At 51.2% G+C, this 16,010-nt stretch overlaps 1 protein-coding gene across 9 annotated transcripts in view; it reads right to left on the reverse strand.

Moving 5' to 3' along the window:
- Nucleotides 1-200: 200 nt before the first annotated feature.
- Nucleotides 201-16,010, reverse strand: part of Znf236 (zinc finger protein 236) — an 86,778-nt gene continuing 70,968 nt past the window's right edge. For 8 of the 9 annotated variants that reach the window (XM_070028929.1, XM_070028934.1, XM_070028928.1 and 5 more), the window contains 5 exons: nucleotides 13,385-13,510; nucleotides 10,697-10,894; nucleotides 9,294-9,423; nucleotides 5,579-5,755; nucleotides 201-1,422 (listed from right to left, as the gene is read on the reverse strand). In XM_070028929.1, the coding sequence (XP_069885030.1) occupies nucleotides 1,301-1,422; nucleotides 5,579-5,755; nucleotides 9,294-9,423; nucleotides 10,697-10,894; nucleotides 13,385-13,510 (753 nt within the window). In that variant the 3' untranslated portion in view covers nucleotides 201-1,300. The other variant, XM_070028937.1, reaches the window with a different exon arrangement.

Raw genomic sequence — 16,010 nt, forward strand, 5'->3', positions numbered from 1 at the left:
CAGCATTACTTAGGTAAAGATGCCAGAAGGGACCACCGCAAAGCTAGCGATGTGGTTAGACCCACCGCAGGGCCCGGTGGCGTCCCTCCCGATGCACCAAGTCTGGACACCATAATAAAACTGCTTTTCAGAAATGGACGAGGCCACGAGAGAGAAAACAGAGCAATCATCCCTAGAAAAAAATAGACCCCAGCTGTCTGTTACAGTGAAAAAGATATCCATTTATTAATAAAACGCACACAAGTCCGCCTGAGTGTGCGGAGAGCCGCCTTGGATGCGTGCCACGGCAAGGACTCACTGCTATTTACAAATACACCACTCAGCCACATGGAGGCCATACAGCTGTCTATGTACACATGTATTTACATATAGAACATATAAATAGTTTTAAGGGGATTAACACCAAGTGGAGAACCTTCCGTCTTTGGAATGCTGTGGGCTTGGCACACACGCTGCCCAGTACAGGAGGGATTTGGTTTGAGACAGGTCCTGTGTGGCGCCATTGGTGACAATAAAGAACTCCCTGAAATGAAAACTTACGTCTCTAGGGAGGAGGAAAAAGCCATGGGTTCTTGTGGTCCTCACCCTTCACCTGCAGAGATGGACAGGGACAGCTTGTCCCAAGGGATGCCTGCCACTTCCTGTTTGCAGTGTATGGCTTGTGCTTCTGCAGGCATCCAGCCCACGGCCTGCGTAGCCCCGCGCAGCGAAGACCCGCCGCCGAGGCTGTGGGGCAGCCCCCACCCTGCCAGCGCCCAGATCCTGCGTTCTTCCAACCAGGGGTGAGATGCTGTGAGGAGGTAGATGGGTCCAGCCATCTCGCAAGGCATCCGCTATACTAATTTAGGGTAGAATAAAAGTCAGTTGCTACCAGCTTCGAACTGCAGAATAAAAAGTGGAAACACCCTGTGTGTAATGACACTGCCGAGGACTTCATGCACCTGCCCTATGCGTTGTAAGCAAGGCTTCTTATCACAGAAAGCATAAAGGAAACCTTACATACCTTTCCTGTTAACTCCTGTCTTTGCTAATACAAAGAAATCACACTACAATGATAGGAAGATCCAGTTAATTTCCTGTTAACTAGATTCACTGGCCATGGAGGAGAGGAAGCTATTGTAGTACCTGAGTTCAGTGATTTGTAGACAAATGACAACACATTTCCATCTTTCTCAGTTTTTCCTGTGAGTCTCTGACAGACAATGATTCTTTAGATAATCGTCTAGCTAAACATCGTTTGTGGTGGATTTTTAACCCTCGCGGTCCTCCGGTCAGGCTCCGGGCAGGCTCCACCATGGCGTCAGAACACGTTGGTGAGGGTCTGCCACTCGCCGGCCGCCTCCTGCACCGCCTCCTCCAGACGCAGGGCCCTCAGCTCCTCCCCGTCCTGCTCCTGGACCACGGCGGTGGCCTGCAGGGTGCCTGGGGCAGCAGAGAAAGCAGGCCTCAGAGAGGGCACAAACAGGAAGCCCTGCCACTCCAGGGACAAAGCCAGGTAAATCATTCTGTGGGAGAGGAGCCTTCGCAAGCCCACCGTGTACCCCGCCACTGAGTGATACCCCGAGCCTGGCCACGTGTCACGGCCACACCGCCACTTGCACAGGTAAGGAGGATGTGTTGTTCCACGTGCCCACTCCTGTAAAGGCTGTGAACCCATGACCAGCAGTGAATAATTCAGGTCAACAACGCAGCTGACTTCTCCAACAGAAAGGAAAGCAAGGAGCCTACGGGGAGAAGTGAGCTGCTTCCTTTCCTTGAACGCTCGGCACAGTGCAGTGCTCGACCCTGATGGGCCCGCGTGCAGGGCGGGGTACTGACTAGCCCTCCTGCTGCTAGGCTGTGTGGAGGAGCCGGAGCCGTGGCATGTAAGGAACACATCCCTCCAGACAGTCAGCCCTGGACGCACCAATACTCGCTGACCAGCCAAGACTACTGACGCCACATGTGGTCTGTGCTGAGGAGGCAGAGGGTGGGAAGGAGCTGCACCAAAGCGGCCCCATCCACCACTTTCTCTGCAGAGAAAGCCTGGAGTGCTGAGGACACAGGGGTGTCCACAAGTTCTGTGGACACCGTCAGCCCAGGATTGTGCCAGCAGCACCACTGTCACCAGGCGGGCCAGCCTGGCTACATCACAAGACCCTGTCTAGGAGGGGAGAGGAGAAGAGAGGCATCCAGCTGGGGTCTAACCCTCCACCCCCACTCATGGCCTCTCCAAATCAGGTTTCTTCCTCCTGTAAGGTATACTGTGTAAGGTGCACTATGTGTAAGGTATACTGTATGTAAGGTGTACTATGTGTAAGGTGTACTGTGTGTAAAGTATACTGTATGTAAGGTATACTGTGTGTAAGGTGTACTGTGTGTAAGGTATACTGTGTGTAAGGTGTACTGTGTATAAGGTGCAGCTGTGTAAGGTGCAGCTGTGTTAGATGCACTGTGTGTAAGGTGTATTGTATGTAAGGTGTACTGTGTATAAGGTGTACTGTGTGTAAGGTGTACTGTGTATAAGGTGCAACTGTGTAAGGTATACTGTGTGTAAGGTATACTGTGTGTAAGGTATACTGTGTAAGGTGTACTGTGTATAAGGTGTACTGTGTATAAGGTGTACTGTGTATAAGGTGGCCTGTGTGTAAGGTGTCCTGTGTGTAAGGTGTACTGTGTGTAAGGTGTCCTGTGTGTAAGGTGTACTGTGTGTAAGGTACAGCTGTGTAAGGTGTACTGTGTGTAAGGTGTACTGTGTATAAGGTGCACTGTGTGTAAGGTGCAGCTGTGTAAGGTGTCCTGTGTGTAAGGTGTCCTGTGTGTAAGGTGTACTGTGTGTAAGGTGTACTGTGTGTAAGGTGTAGCTGTGTATAAGGTGTACTGTGTATAAGGTGTACTGTGTGTAAGGTGTAGCTGTGTATAAGGTGTACTGTGTATAAGGTGTACTGTGTGTAAGGTGCAGCTGTATAAGGTGTCCTGTGTGTAAGGTGTCCTGTGTGTAAGGTGTCCTGTGTATAAGGTACAGCTGTGTAAGGTGTCCTGTGTGTAAGGTGCAGCTGTGTGTAAGGTGTCCTGTGTGTAAGGTACAGCTGTGTAAGGTGTACTGTGTGTAAGGTGCACTGTGTGTAAGGTGTCCTGTGTGTAAGGTGTACTATGTGTAAGGTGTACTGTGTGTAAGGTGTCCTGTGTGTAAGGTGTCCTGTGTGTAAGGTGTCCTGTGTGTAAGGTGTACTGTGTGTAAGGTGTACTGTGTGTAAGGTGTCCTGTGTGTAAGGTGTCCTGTGTATAAGGTACAGCTGTGTAAGGTGTCCTGTGTGTAAGGTGCAGCTGTGTGTAAGGTGTCCTGTGTGTAAGGTACAGCTGTGTAAGGTGTACTGTGTGTAAGGTGTCCTGTGTGTAAGGTGTACTGTGTGTAAGGTGTCCTGTGTGTAAGGTGTACTGTGTGTAAGGTGTACTGTGTGTAAGGTGTCCTGTGTGTAAGGTGTACTGTGTATAAGGTGTCCTGTGTGTAAGGTGCAGCTGTGTGTAAGGTACAGCTGTGTAAGGTGTCCTGTGTGTAAGGTGTACTGTGTGTAAGGTGCAGCTGTGTGTAAGGTGTCCTGTGTGTAAGGTGTCCTGTGTGTAAGGTGTCCTGTGTGTAAGGTGTACTGTGTGTAAGGTGTCCTGTGTGTAAGGTGTCCTGTGTGTAAGGTGCAGCTGTGTGTAAGGTGCAGCTGTGTGTAAGGTGTCCTGTGTGTAAGGTGTCCTGTGTGTAAGGTGTACTGTGTGTAAGGTGTACTGTGTGTAAGGTGTACTGTGTGTAAGGTACAATTGTGTAAGGTGTCCTGTGTGTAAGGTGTCCTGTGTGTAAGGTGTCCTGTGTGTAAGGTGTCCTGTGTGTAAGGTGTCCTGTGTGTAAGGTGCAGCTGTGTGTAAGGTACAGCTGTGTAAGGTGTACTGTGTGTAAGGTGTACTGTGTGTAAGGTGCACTGTGTATAAGGTGTCCTGTGTGTAAGGTGTCCTGTGTGTAAGGTGTACTGTGTGTAAGGTGTCCTGTGTGTAAGGTGTCCTGTGTGTAAGGTGTACTGTGTGTAAGGTGTCCTGTGTGTAAGGTGTCCTGTGTGTAAGGTGTCCTGTGTGTAAGGTGCAGCTGTGGGTAAGGTGTACTATGTGTAAGGTGTCCTGTGTGTAAGGTGCAGCTGTGTGTAAGGTGTACTGTGTGTAAGGTGTCCTGTGTGTAAGGTGCAGCTGTGGGTAAGGTGTACTATGTGTAAGGTGTCCTGTGTGTAAGGTGTCCTGTGTGTAAGGTGCAGCTGTGTGTAAGGTGTCCTGTGTGTAAGGTGCAGCTGTGTGTAAGGTGTACTGTGTGTAAGGTGCAGCTGTGTGTAAGGTGTACTGTGTGTAAGGTGTCCTGTGTGTAAGGTGTCCTGTGTGTAAGGTGTACTGTGTGTAAGGTGTCCTGTGTGTAAGGTGCAGCTGTGTGTAAGGTGTCCTGTGTGTAAGGTGTCCTGTGTGTAAGGTGTCCTGTAAGGTGTACTGTGTATAAGGTGTCCTGTGTGTAAGGTGTACTGTGTGTAAGGTGTACTGTGTGTAAGGTACAGCTGTGTAAGGTGTCCTGTGTGTAAGGTGTCCTGTGTGTAAGGTGTCCTGTGTGTAAGGTGTCCTGTGTGTAAGGTGCAGCTGTGTGTAAGGTGTACTGTGTGTAAGGTGTCCTGTGTGTAAGGTGTACTGTGTATAAGGTGTACTGTGTGTAAGGTACAGCTGTGTAAGGTGTCCTGTGTGTAAGGTGTCCTGTGTGTAAGGTGTCCTGTGTGTAAGGTGCACTGTGTGTAAGGTACAGCTGTGTAAGGTGTCCTGTGTGTAAGGTGCAGCTGTGTGTAAGGTACAGCTGTGTAAGGTGTACTGTAAGGTGTCCTGTGTATAAGGTGTACTGTAAGGTGTCCTGTGTGTAAGGTGTACTGTGTATAAGGTGTACTGTGTGTAAGGTGTACTGTGTGTAAGGTGTCCTGTGTGTAAGGTGTACTGTGTGTAAGGTACAGCTGTGTAAGGTGTCCTGTGTGTAAGGTGCAGCTGTGTGTAAGGTGCAGCTGTGTAAGGTGTCCTGGGTGTAAGGTGTCCTGTGTGTAAGGTGCAGCTGTGTGTAAGGTGTACTGTGTGTAAGGTGTACTGTGTGTAAGGTGCAGCTGTATAAGGTGTCCTGTGTGTAAGGTACAGCTGTGTAAGGTGTACTGTAAGGTGTCCTGTGTATAAGGTGTACTGTGTGTAAGGTGCAGCTGTGTGTAAGGTGCAGCTGTGTATAAAGTGCAGCTGTGTGCAAGGTGCAGCTATGTGTAAGGTGCAGTGTGTATAAGGTGTTCTGTGTGTAAGATGTACTGTGTATAAGGTGTCCTGTGTGTAAGGTGCAACTGTCTGTAAGGTGCAGCTGTGTGTAAGGCACGCACAACTACTGCGTAGCAGAGAGGGCAACACAGGCCTCCCCAAGGCACAGACACCCTAGATCCCAAGTCCCCAAGGGGGTGGGGGATGTTGTGGGAGTGGGAAGGGGAGGAGGGCGGGTTTGGAGGGTGGGGTGCGGGCTGGGGGAAAGGGCTGCGGGAGCGCAGGCTCCCGCGGGGCTCACCCACGAAGCTGTGCGCCCGCTTCATGTGCAGCTTCATGTTGCTCTTCTGCGTGAAGCCCATGACACAGTAGTCACAGCGGTAGGGCCGCTCCCCCGTGTGCTTCTTCATGTGCACCTGCAGCGCGCTCTTCTGGTTGAAGGCCTTCTCGCACAGCGTGCAGTGGAACGGCCGCTCACCTGCGCAGAGCCCGCCCGCTCAGTGTGCCTGTGCACACCCCGTCCTCCACCCGTGTGCCCGCACACACAAGACGGCTCAGAGCCACTCAGCACTGAGACAAACCCAACGTCAATCACACGTACTGTGCAGAGGCTAGAAGCATGGCTCAAGTGGTAGAGCACCAGCCATGATCAACAGCACTGGGCAAGAGCACAAGACCTGGAGTTCCAGCCCTGCTACCAGTAAAAGAAGAAGAAGAAAAAAGCGGTGGGAGTCAGGGAACACTGACTATCCAGAGAGACAGGCTGTGCAGGAAGGTCATTTGGACATGAGAGCATCAAACCCACTGCATACAAAGCCTATTTACATCATTTAAAAATGTCATTTAAATCATTATTGAGCCAAGCAGCCACCTGCCTGGAATCCTACCTACTCCAGAGGATGAGGTCTGGTTTGAAGCCAGCTCAGGCAGGAAAGTACATGAGACTCTTATCTCCACTTAACCACCCAAAAGCTAGAAGTGGAGCTGTGACTTGGTGGAAGGGCACTAGCTTGAGCACAGTAACTCAGGACAGCCCCTAGGGACTGAGTTCACGCCCCAGGACCGACACATACACACACCCAAATTATTGAATGATACTGTGTATCTTCTTTTTGGTGTGTGTGGGGGGGAGAAGGGTGCGGTTGTTGTTGGTTGTGGGGCCTTTTCTTTTTCTGGTGGTTTATTGGAGGTAAGAGTCTCATGGACTCTCCTGCCCGGGCTGGCTTTGAAGCACAATCCTCTGATCTCAGCATCTTGAATAGCTAGGATTACAGGCGTGAGCCACCAGTGCCTAGCTTGATATTATCAACTTTTTTACATTCTAATAACTATTTTCTTAAAATCTTTTACACATAATTGATCTAACTTGTATTTTCTTGATTTTTCACTTTCTATTAGATCATAAGGTTTTTCCATTAGCTCATGTAGCTCCCATTTATGTAATGTCCATATACAAACATGTAATTGAATACACAAAATATAATCTTAATGAAAAATAATAGGGCTGGGAAGGTGGCTCAGTGGTAGAGTGCGTGCCTTGCATGCATGATGCCCTGGGTTTGATTCCTCAGCACCACATAAGCAGAAAAAGCCAGAAGTAGCGCTGTGACTCAAGTGGCAGAATGCTGGCCTTGAGCTGAAGAGCTGAGGGACACCGCCCAGGCTCAGAGTTCAAGCCCCATGACTGACAAAAAAGAAAAAGAAAAAAAATACTCAATAATTAAGTATATGCTAAAATTTTTAATGCTACTTAACTGCTGCAAAGACTGTGGAAATGAAGTAGAAGTTGCAAAGTTTGATGCCTGTGGGAGGGGCTGGCCACCTGTGGGTGGGGCCTGCCATGTGTGGGTGGGGCCTGCCACCTGTGGGCAGGGCCACAGGCAGAGGGCCTGGGTTCCCCCACCCCTCTCCAGAGCACCCCAGCAGAGGCTTGTCAGCTCAGCTCCAGCCAGGGAATGCAAACCTCCCTGCTGGTCACACTGCTGACACAGATGCTGCTGCAAGGTAGACAGCATAATGTATTCAATGTCTGGGAGGTCAGACGGGCAGTGAGGTCATGGAGGGGGTGGGTAGGGACAGCCCGGGAGGCTGCTATGACCCTCCAGGAGAGAGGACAGGCATAGCAGCAGCGTCTGGGCTACCTAGCCGTGGCCACCTGGGAGGGGCGCTACCCCTCACAGACGAGGGCACCTGGCCAATGTTCCCACGTCAAATTGGGAACATGCAAAAATGTGATCACAAAGGAGTAATGGAGGGAACGAGGCAACCCACTAATTAAAGAACAGGATTCAAGCCGAATGCCTTCCTCTTGGAGCATCTTTAAAGATATCATTCAAGGTGAGAGCTAATGGCTCAAGTCTAATCCTAACTACTCAGGAGATCGAGATCCAGAAGATGGCAGTTGTGAGGCCAGCTCAGGTAGAAAAGTTCACTGGACTCCATCTCCAAAATAACCAGTAAAAAAAGAAAGGCTGGAGGCATAGCTTGAGAAGTAGAGTGTCAGTTAAGCGAGCAAGACAAGCAAGCATGACACCAAGTTCAAAACCCAGCACTGCCAAAAGCTATAGAGAGATAGACAGAGCTCTGTCAATATATATCGTCCCAGTTTAATATCCACAGTTTGCACAGCTCTAGAGGATACTGTATGTTTGTATGTTGGTTGCTATTGCCACATTGTACTGAGGAAAAGAATGAAAAATCCAGAGACAGGAACACACACAGTATTTTTTAAAAATCAAATGGAAACACTGAACTATGTAATTGTAGAGTTTGAGTAGCAGTGAACACTGGAGAAGCTAGCTTGCACACCAGTCAGATGCACGCTGCAGCACACTCCAGAGGGAAGCTGCAGGTGTGCAGAGCCCTGCACCTGCGGGGGAGGCTACCGGACACAGCTCCTAGAGCAGCACACTCCCAGCCTGGGCTCCACTAGTCACGCTGTGGGGCCACCACGAAGCTTCCATTCTAGACTAGAGAGGGTAGCCGCCACTGTGCTCCCAGCACCCACAGCAGTTAGCCGCCACTGTGCTCCCAGCACCCACAGCAGTTAGCCGCCACTGTGCTCCTAGCACCCACTGTGCTCCCAGCACCCACAGCAGTTAGCCGCCACTGTGCTCCCAGCACCCACTGTGCTCCCAGCACCCACAGCAGTTAGCTGCCACTGTGCTCCCAGCACCCACTGTGCTCCCAGCACCCACAGCAGTTAGCCGCCACTGTGCTCCCAGCACCCACAGCAGTTAGCCACCACTGTGCTCCCAGCACCCACAGCAGTTAGCCGCCACTGTGCTCCCAGCACCCACAGCAGTTAGCCGTCACTGTGCTCCCAGCACCCACAGCAGTTAGCCGTCACTGTGCTCCCAGCACCCACAGCAGTTAGCCGTCACTGTGCTCCCAGCACCCACAGCAGTTAGCCGTCACTGTGCTCCCAGCACCCACAGCAGTTAGCCGTCACTGTGCTCCTAGCACCCACTGTGCTCCCAGCACCCACAGCAGTTCAGTTAGCCGTCACTGTGCTCCTAGCACCCACGCCAGTTAGCTGTCACTGAACTTCTGAAACCCACACTAGTATCTTCACAATGCCTTCATTCTATTCTTCAGGAGCACAACACTCTCTCTGTCTCTCTGTCTCTCTGTCTCTCTCTCTCTCTGAACTGTTTCTCACTAAAATCACTAGGAAGTTACAGCACAGATGCTAGTTTACACTTCTACTGAATGCTTGGTGGGGGCCAGGACTGAAGCCCTAGGTACCCAGCATGAGACACCTGAAGGAGATGTTGGACCAGAGGGGCGACCTGGGCAGGGTTCCAGAGCCTGGAGCAGAACACCTCCTGGGGGACACAGGCGTGCAAGCTGACTCTGAGCTGAGACAGCCAAGGTTCCTACTCCGAGCCACCCCAACCCCCCATCCCCACCCCACCCCCGCCGGCCTGCATAATGCAGCACCGTATGCCTGCACACGTACACGCCCCATGCTATCTTCTCAAGAACAGTCAAACGAAGCTCGCTGCTTCTCCTACCTGTGTGAATGCGGCTGTGGCGCTCCAGCTGGCTGGGCTTGGCAAACGCCTTTTCACAAGTGTCACACTTGAACACCCTGGGCTTCTGAGAGCTGAGTGAGGGCCCCGCCTGGTGTGTCAGCATATGCTCCTGGCAGAATACACAGAAACCACAAGTATCTTAGACACTTGCAACAGCAAAGGGAAAACCAATCACTCTGAAAGCGCAATTCAGTAGCCAGGTGACCATGTGACTGTGCGTGCAGGCCGGCAGCCCGCTGGCGGCGACAGGAGGCCCAGTCTCACCAGAGCATGGCTGCTCGGCAGGCCCACAGCCCTGGCTGGCTCTGACCCCCACGAGGCAGCAGCACCTTCCCAACAGGGCAGGAGGGACGCCTGGACACGCAGACCTCCCGCAGCTGGCCAGAGAGAAGCCCCGTGAAGCCCTTCTTCTGCCCTTCATGTGACTGAGGTCCACCCAGACACCATGGCCCACCGCCCGCCATGAAAAGCCTGCAGGCACTGCTGACAGGCTCTCAGAGACAGGGCTCTCTCACCCAGGCCCTCCAATTCCACCCGGAGCCCTGCACAGGGCCGGGGAAGACAGGAAGAGTGCACCGGGAGGGCGCTGGATACGGGAGACCCTGGAGGCTGTGCACAGCGGCATCTTGTCATGCTTACAAGCTCAACATGTCCCACCGTGTCTCCTCGGGCCTCTGAGCTGTGACTTCCCCAGACCCTTGCCTTTGGTGACCTGGATGGGTCTTTTGCAGGATGTGACCTAACCTGGACTGGTCAACATTTTTCTCCTAGTTCAGTTTTGGGAAGAGAGTGCCATGTTCTTCGTAGACCCCACCATGTGACTATGGACACTGTCCTCCTACCTGGTCAATACCTGGCCAGTCACCATCAGGACTCTCCACTTCAGGTCCACCTGTTTCTGTCCCTTCCCACATGCTTTCCCTTAGGAGAAGGAGGGGTCCAGGGCCCAGTGGAGCTTCCAGAGAGCCCACCCTTCGTGCCACTTCTCAGTGGCCAGGCAGCCAGAACCCCATGCACCTCCATCCTGTGTGGCCGTGTGCAGCTGGGCCCCTGCAGGCTGGTTCCCCAGGGGTGCGCTGCCCTTCACTCCCATCCTGCCACACTGGAGTCACCAGAGGTCATAAGAGTTTGAACCACTATAGCCTCAACAACAGACAATAGTCAACCTTTACATTCCCGTGGCCTGGGGAGAGAGACGGTATTGATGTTGTTTTTAACTGTACTGAGCGTGAATATGGAATTCAATTTATGTGTGCATAACACAACACTGATAAAGAACACAACACTGTGACAGAACCTTGTACGTGCGTTTGCAGCACTGACCCTTTCCTCAGAGGAGCAGGAGATGCTTCTCAGGCCGGCCCTGCCTGCTCCTGGCATACCTTGAGGTGTGTGGCCCGCTTGAAGGCCTTCCTGCAGATGCGGCAGCCGTGGATGCGCTCCTTGCCGTGGACCTCCTTGCTGTGGTGCATCAGCACCGCGGCCGAGGAGAAGCTGCGCTCACAGTCCAGGCACTGGTGGGCAGGGCCCTCCTTCTCGGGCTGGCTGCTGGCAGCCAGGTGGGTGGAGACGTCCGTCACCTGTGGGGAGTGAGGGGCTCTGTGAGGGGCGTGCTGTGGTCTCTGAACTCACTGCCTCCAGCCGCCGCTGGCTTGCGGAGCTCGGGGTGTCCCGCACTCTTTCCCCTGCTCCCAGCCGTAAGTCTATGGGATGTGCTGGCTACAAGAGTGGTTAATGGGAAGCTCTGGGGCCAGACTAACCAGGTTCAAGTCCAGCTCCAATGCTGCCTTCCTGATAAGCTTATTCACCGCTACCTGTTCCTCAGTAGAGAAAAAATTAGAAGTCACAGTGCTGTATGTGAAGGGGCTGAGAGCACTCCTCCACACAGCACACTTTCCACTAACACAAACACCCTGCTAATGCCGACACGACCACAAGCAACTCCAGACGGACAGGTAACACTGATTTATAGTCAACAGTTGGTTTTGGCTGCCCAGGGATGTAGGTGTCCCTCCATCTGTCAGCACACCAGCTACAGGGCACTCCATGCCTCCCCGATGGGCCATCAACAACTGACAGTGTCCTCAAACACTGCTGGGACGAGGAGCGCAGTCAGTGACACCACACTGACGACAGTGCATGTGCGCGCATTTGTGTAAGAGAGAGAGAAGCAGAGACTGGCTACTCCACTTGGGCCAAGAGAGGGGCAGCTGGACACAGCACTAGGGGTGTGGGAGAGGCGACCGGACCTCGCAGCACACCCGAGTCCTGCGGGACTCCACCTGTCTGCTTGCCTTCCTGCCCCTGCTGCTATGACACAGGACTCACGACTGTGAAGGTGCACCATCTCTCAGCATCCCTCGGGTCTCTGTGGTCAGCCACAGAGCTGGAGCATAGTCCCAGGAAACCCAACAGCAGTGGTTAAAGTTGTACCCCCAGGAGAGCGCCTCAACTCTGGTGACTGAGGCCAAAATGGGGACTGGGCAGTGTTAGTTGAACCTAATTCTGTTGTGAAAACATCTTTGTCTTGCTCAAAACTCATTTGTTTAGGTATAAACTTTGTTGGTTTGTTTTCAGGACCTCAAGCTTGCTTGTCTCGATTATTCAGCTGCCACTCTACCACTGGAGCCACACTGCCAGACTTGCTTTTTTTATTATAATTTTGGAGATGGAGATGGATTGATTACTCTGACCAGGCTAGCTTCAAACGTTAATCTTCCAGCCCTCTGCCACCTGAGTAGCTAGGATTACAGATATGAGCCATGAGTGCCTGGCTTGAGAGTAAGTTTCACACTTGTTTCATAAATTCTGAGATTACCAATCACCTGTGCTTTAATCTGGGCTTTTTTTGTGTGTATATGTGTGCCAGTACTGGGGCTTGAACTCAGGGCCTGGGTGCTGCCCCTGAACTTTCTTGTTCAAGTCTACCACTTTTATCTCAGTTCCACTTCCAAGTTTTTGGTAGTGTTTGGGGATATGAGTCTCACAAACTTTCCTACCTGGGCTGGACTTGAACCATGATCCTCAAGATCTCAGCCTCCTGAGGCGCTAGGATTACAGGCATGTGCTTTCTGTACACACCTAACCGCGACTCTTTTAAGGAAAACAGTTTTAAGGGGTAGGGATCATCCAGACCACGGGCCTTAGACTTGGTACATGTGCTTCTCATATGCTGCCCACAGCCCTTCTTTCTGCCCATACTGATAATGCTGTATGACCCAAGAATGATGCGATGAGCACCTAAATGTCCCCCAAAGGAGAAAAGGTTCCTCAGCCCTGGCTCCAGGTGATTTGTTCCTAGTAAAAGGTGTCTATCGCTATACACACGCTTTAAGGAAAAATTAGTCAAACAAGAACTAGGTCTTGACTCACAAATCCATGTGCTTGTGAAAATTCACATGTGTGTATGTGAAAAAGAGACTTGAAAAAAAGCAAGCTGGGTGCCAGTGGCTCACGCCTATAATCCTAGCTGCTCAGGAGACTGAGACCTGAGGTTCAAACAGCCAGGGCAGGAAAGTCCATGAGACTCTTATCTCCAATAAACCACTCAGAAAACTGGAAGTGGCGCTGTGGCTCAAGTGGTAGAGCACTACTAGCCTTGAGCTGAAGAGCTGAGGGACAGCGCCCAGGCCCAGCGTTCAAGGACCATGACTGACCAAGCGAAAGTGTTACAGAAAAGTCTGCAAAAAGAAGTAAATGCAGGCCAGGTGCTGGTGGCTCATGTCTGTAATTCTACCCACTCAAGAGCCTGAGAGGGGAGGGTCATGTTTTGAAGCCAGCCTGGTCAGGCAAGACTCTTATCTTTAATTTACCAATTAACCTGGACAGTACCCAGACCCCAGGTTCAAGCCCCATGACTGACAAAAAAAAGAAAAAAACATAGAAGGTATAACTGTCTCTGTGAAGACTGACCAATGGGCAAACAGAAGCCTCTAGAAGATTTGTGATAGCGGCTGCATCATTGATGCCATTGATGCGCTTTACATTTCCTAGTTGGCATCTCCCGGCAGCCTGACCTCCCAGGCCACAGCCACGCTGAAGGTCCGTGTGGGTCAAAGGACCCATCATACCTGGTAGGCTATTTCTTCACAAGCAGCAGAAGAGGACTGCGGGGTGTGGCTCACCAAGATGACCTGCGGTGAGCCTGCTCCACCTTGGCCCGAGGGATCCGTGAGCAAGGTGGGGAATTGCTGACCCTGGCAAAAGATGACCATTTTAGAAGTTGTAGCATTATCAAGTCTAGTAGTAGTTTCAAAGCTCTTCAGTGGTGCACCCACTCTGGAAAGCAAGATTCACTACTCAACCCAACAACCAAAGGAAAACAAAGAATCAGGCCTAGTGGACACTCTGTAGACAAAATGGTGATGGCAGAATTACTTATAATAGCCCTAAGTGGAAGCCACCCACACATCCATCAACTAAAGGATGCAGTATACCCATATAAGGGATCATTACTGTGGTATATCCATATGTAGAAATATTCAGGAATCACTAAGAAGGAAAGAAGCACATCATAACACGAATGAACCTGGAAACTGGTTAAAGTTTTGAGGCAGTGACCACTTGTTGCTTGTTTAAACTAAACCTAAGATCAGCAAATTCTGTCTAGCAGAGCAACACGTGGTGGTAATCCAAACACCTGGTTGGTTGTGTGCCTTTATAAGCCCTGCAAATCTTTAGCTCGGGGCTCTCCTCCTAGGCTCTGCTGTGTTGGAGTGTAGAACTAGGCCTGAGCTGCATCCCGTCTAAATAAAACCTTAAAACAGTTGTAAAGTCTGACTCTCGGTGGTCTTCTTGGTGGGAGTCTTGCGACCTGGGAACAACGTATTAGTGGGGGCTCATCTGGGATCCCCCCAAAGCACAACATATTAGTGGGGGCTCATCCAGGATCCCGCCCAAAAATCCCGAGCCCTCAGACTCCAAAGGTAAAACAGCGCTGTCTTTGTTAATTTGTCTTTTCCTGTCATTGTCTGATTGTACTTTCGTTTTCCTTTGTGAGGACGGCCGCTCTGATTCGTATTGTGTAAAGGGTTGTCAAAGCGGATGCACTTGCACGACAACCCTGAAGGAACTGGGAGACATCCCAGATCCTCTTGTGGGGGGAGGGGGGTCAACCCCGCCCTGTGAATTGTGGGGCAGGGGGATCCTTGGAACCCCACCATGAGAATTGTGGGGCGTGGGTCTGTTCGGTGTTGGGCTGGAACTGACCAAGAGGGCCTCCTAACAAAGGCCCAAGTCACACACTGTGGGTCCGCTCCTGCTGCTGTGGGGCGGGGGTGTGGAACCTGGCCGTGACAGGAGTCAGCGGACCAATTCGGGAGATCTCCACTTCGTAAGCTTTTTTTTTTTTTTACTGTCAGGTCTGCGTGTGTTTTGTTTGTACTGTTTATTGTTTTTTGGACTGAACGACTGATGGGACTGGAAACCATGGGCACCACTCCATCTAGCCCCCTAGACTTACAAAAAGAAAATAAGAAAGAGGAAAAGAAAAGGTACCCCCCCAGTTTTTCAGGGAGATAACTTGGAAGAAGAAATGATTCCTCCCCCATACTCCCCTTCCCAGGTTCCTTTTGCAGAACCTGAGAATGATCAAGAGGAGGAGGGAGCTATAGAACCAGCAGCCGAACCCTCCGCACCTGCCCTTAAAGTTTCTGAGGGGCCAGTCACTCGATGATGCCAGGGGATCAACCCCCCCTTCTAATGCAGCTGTTTTTCCCTTACACGCCATAGGTCCTGTGGATGTGGATGGTCAACAGCAACTCCAATATTGGTACCAGTGATCTATACAATTGGCACACCCAAAATGCCCCCTTTTCTGAGAAACCCCAGGATTTAATTCGTTTGCTTGAAACTATTCTCTTTACTCATCAGCCCACTTTGGATGATTGCAGTCAGCTTTTACAGGTCCTTTTTACCACTGATGAGAGAGACCGTATCCGAGAGGCGGCCCAGAAACATATCCCTGGCCCCACAGTAGCACCCATCACAGATCCTGCCCTGATCGCTATTTTCCTGAGATCTGACCAACATGGAACTACAATACAGTTGAAGGTAGGGAGCGACTCCTTGTCTACCGCCAGGCTCTGTTGGCAGGTCTCACCGACCTACTAATATGGCCAAGGTTTATGATGTCAGACAGGGAGGAAGTGAAAGTCCTGCAGCATATCTTGAGCGGCTCATGGAAGCTTTTAGTCAATATACCCCGTATGATCTTGAGACCCAGGAGTTGGCTCAGATGATTATGTTTGCCTATATAAATCAAGCTCCACCAGACATAAAGCGAAAGTTGCAGGCTCAGACAAACTTGGTGAAAAGTCTATTAGGGATCTAGTAGCCGCGGTGGAAAAGGTTTACAATAAAAGAGAGACAGAGGAGCAAAGACAGGAAAGGAAGGACAGAGAACGTGAAATTGAGCGTGAAAATAGAGACCGGGCCAAGGAAAAGAGGCCAGACTCATTGGACTCATCACTATAGCATGCCGAGCATACCTGGTTGACAGACGGCAGCAGTTTCCGAGATGGAAAAAGGTATGCGGGCGCAGCAGTCACCACTGAGATAGTGTGGGCAGAAGCACTCCCCCAGGGAACGTCTGCACAAAGAGCAGAACTAGTGGCACTAACAAAAGCCCTACAAATGGGAAAAGGGAAGAGACTAAACATTCATACAGACTGTCGATATGCTTTTGCCACTGTGCAT

This window comes from Dipodomys merriami, unplaced genomic scaffold (genome assembly GCF_024711535.1).
Source record: "Dipodomys merriami isolate MVZ:Mamm:240054 unplaced genomic scaffold, mDipMer1.0.p SCAF_2, whole genome shotgun sequence".
Lineage (NCBI taxonomy): Eukaryota > Metazoa > Chordata > Mammalia > Rodentia > Heteromyidae > Dipodomys > Dipodomys merriami.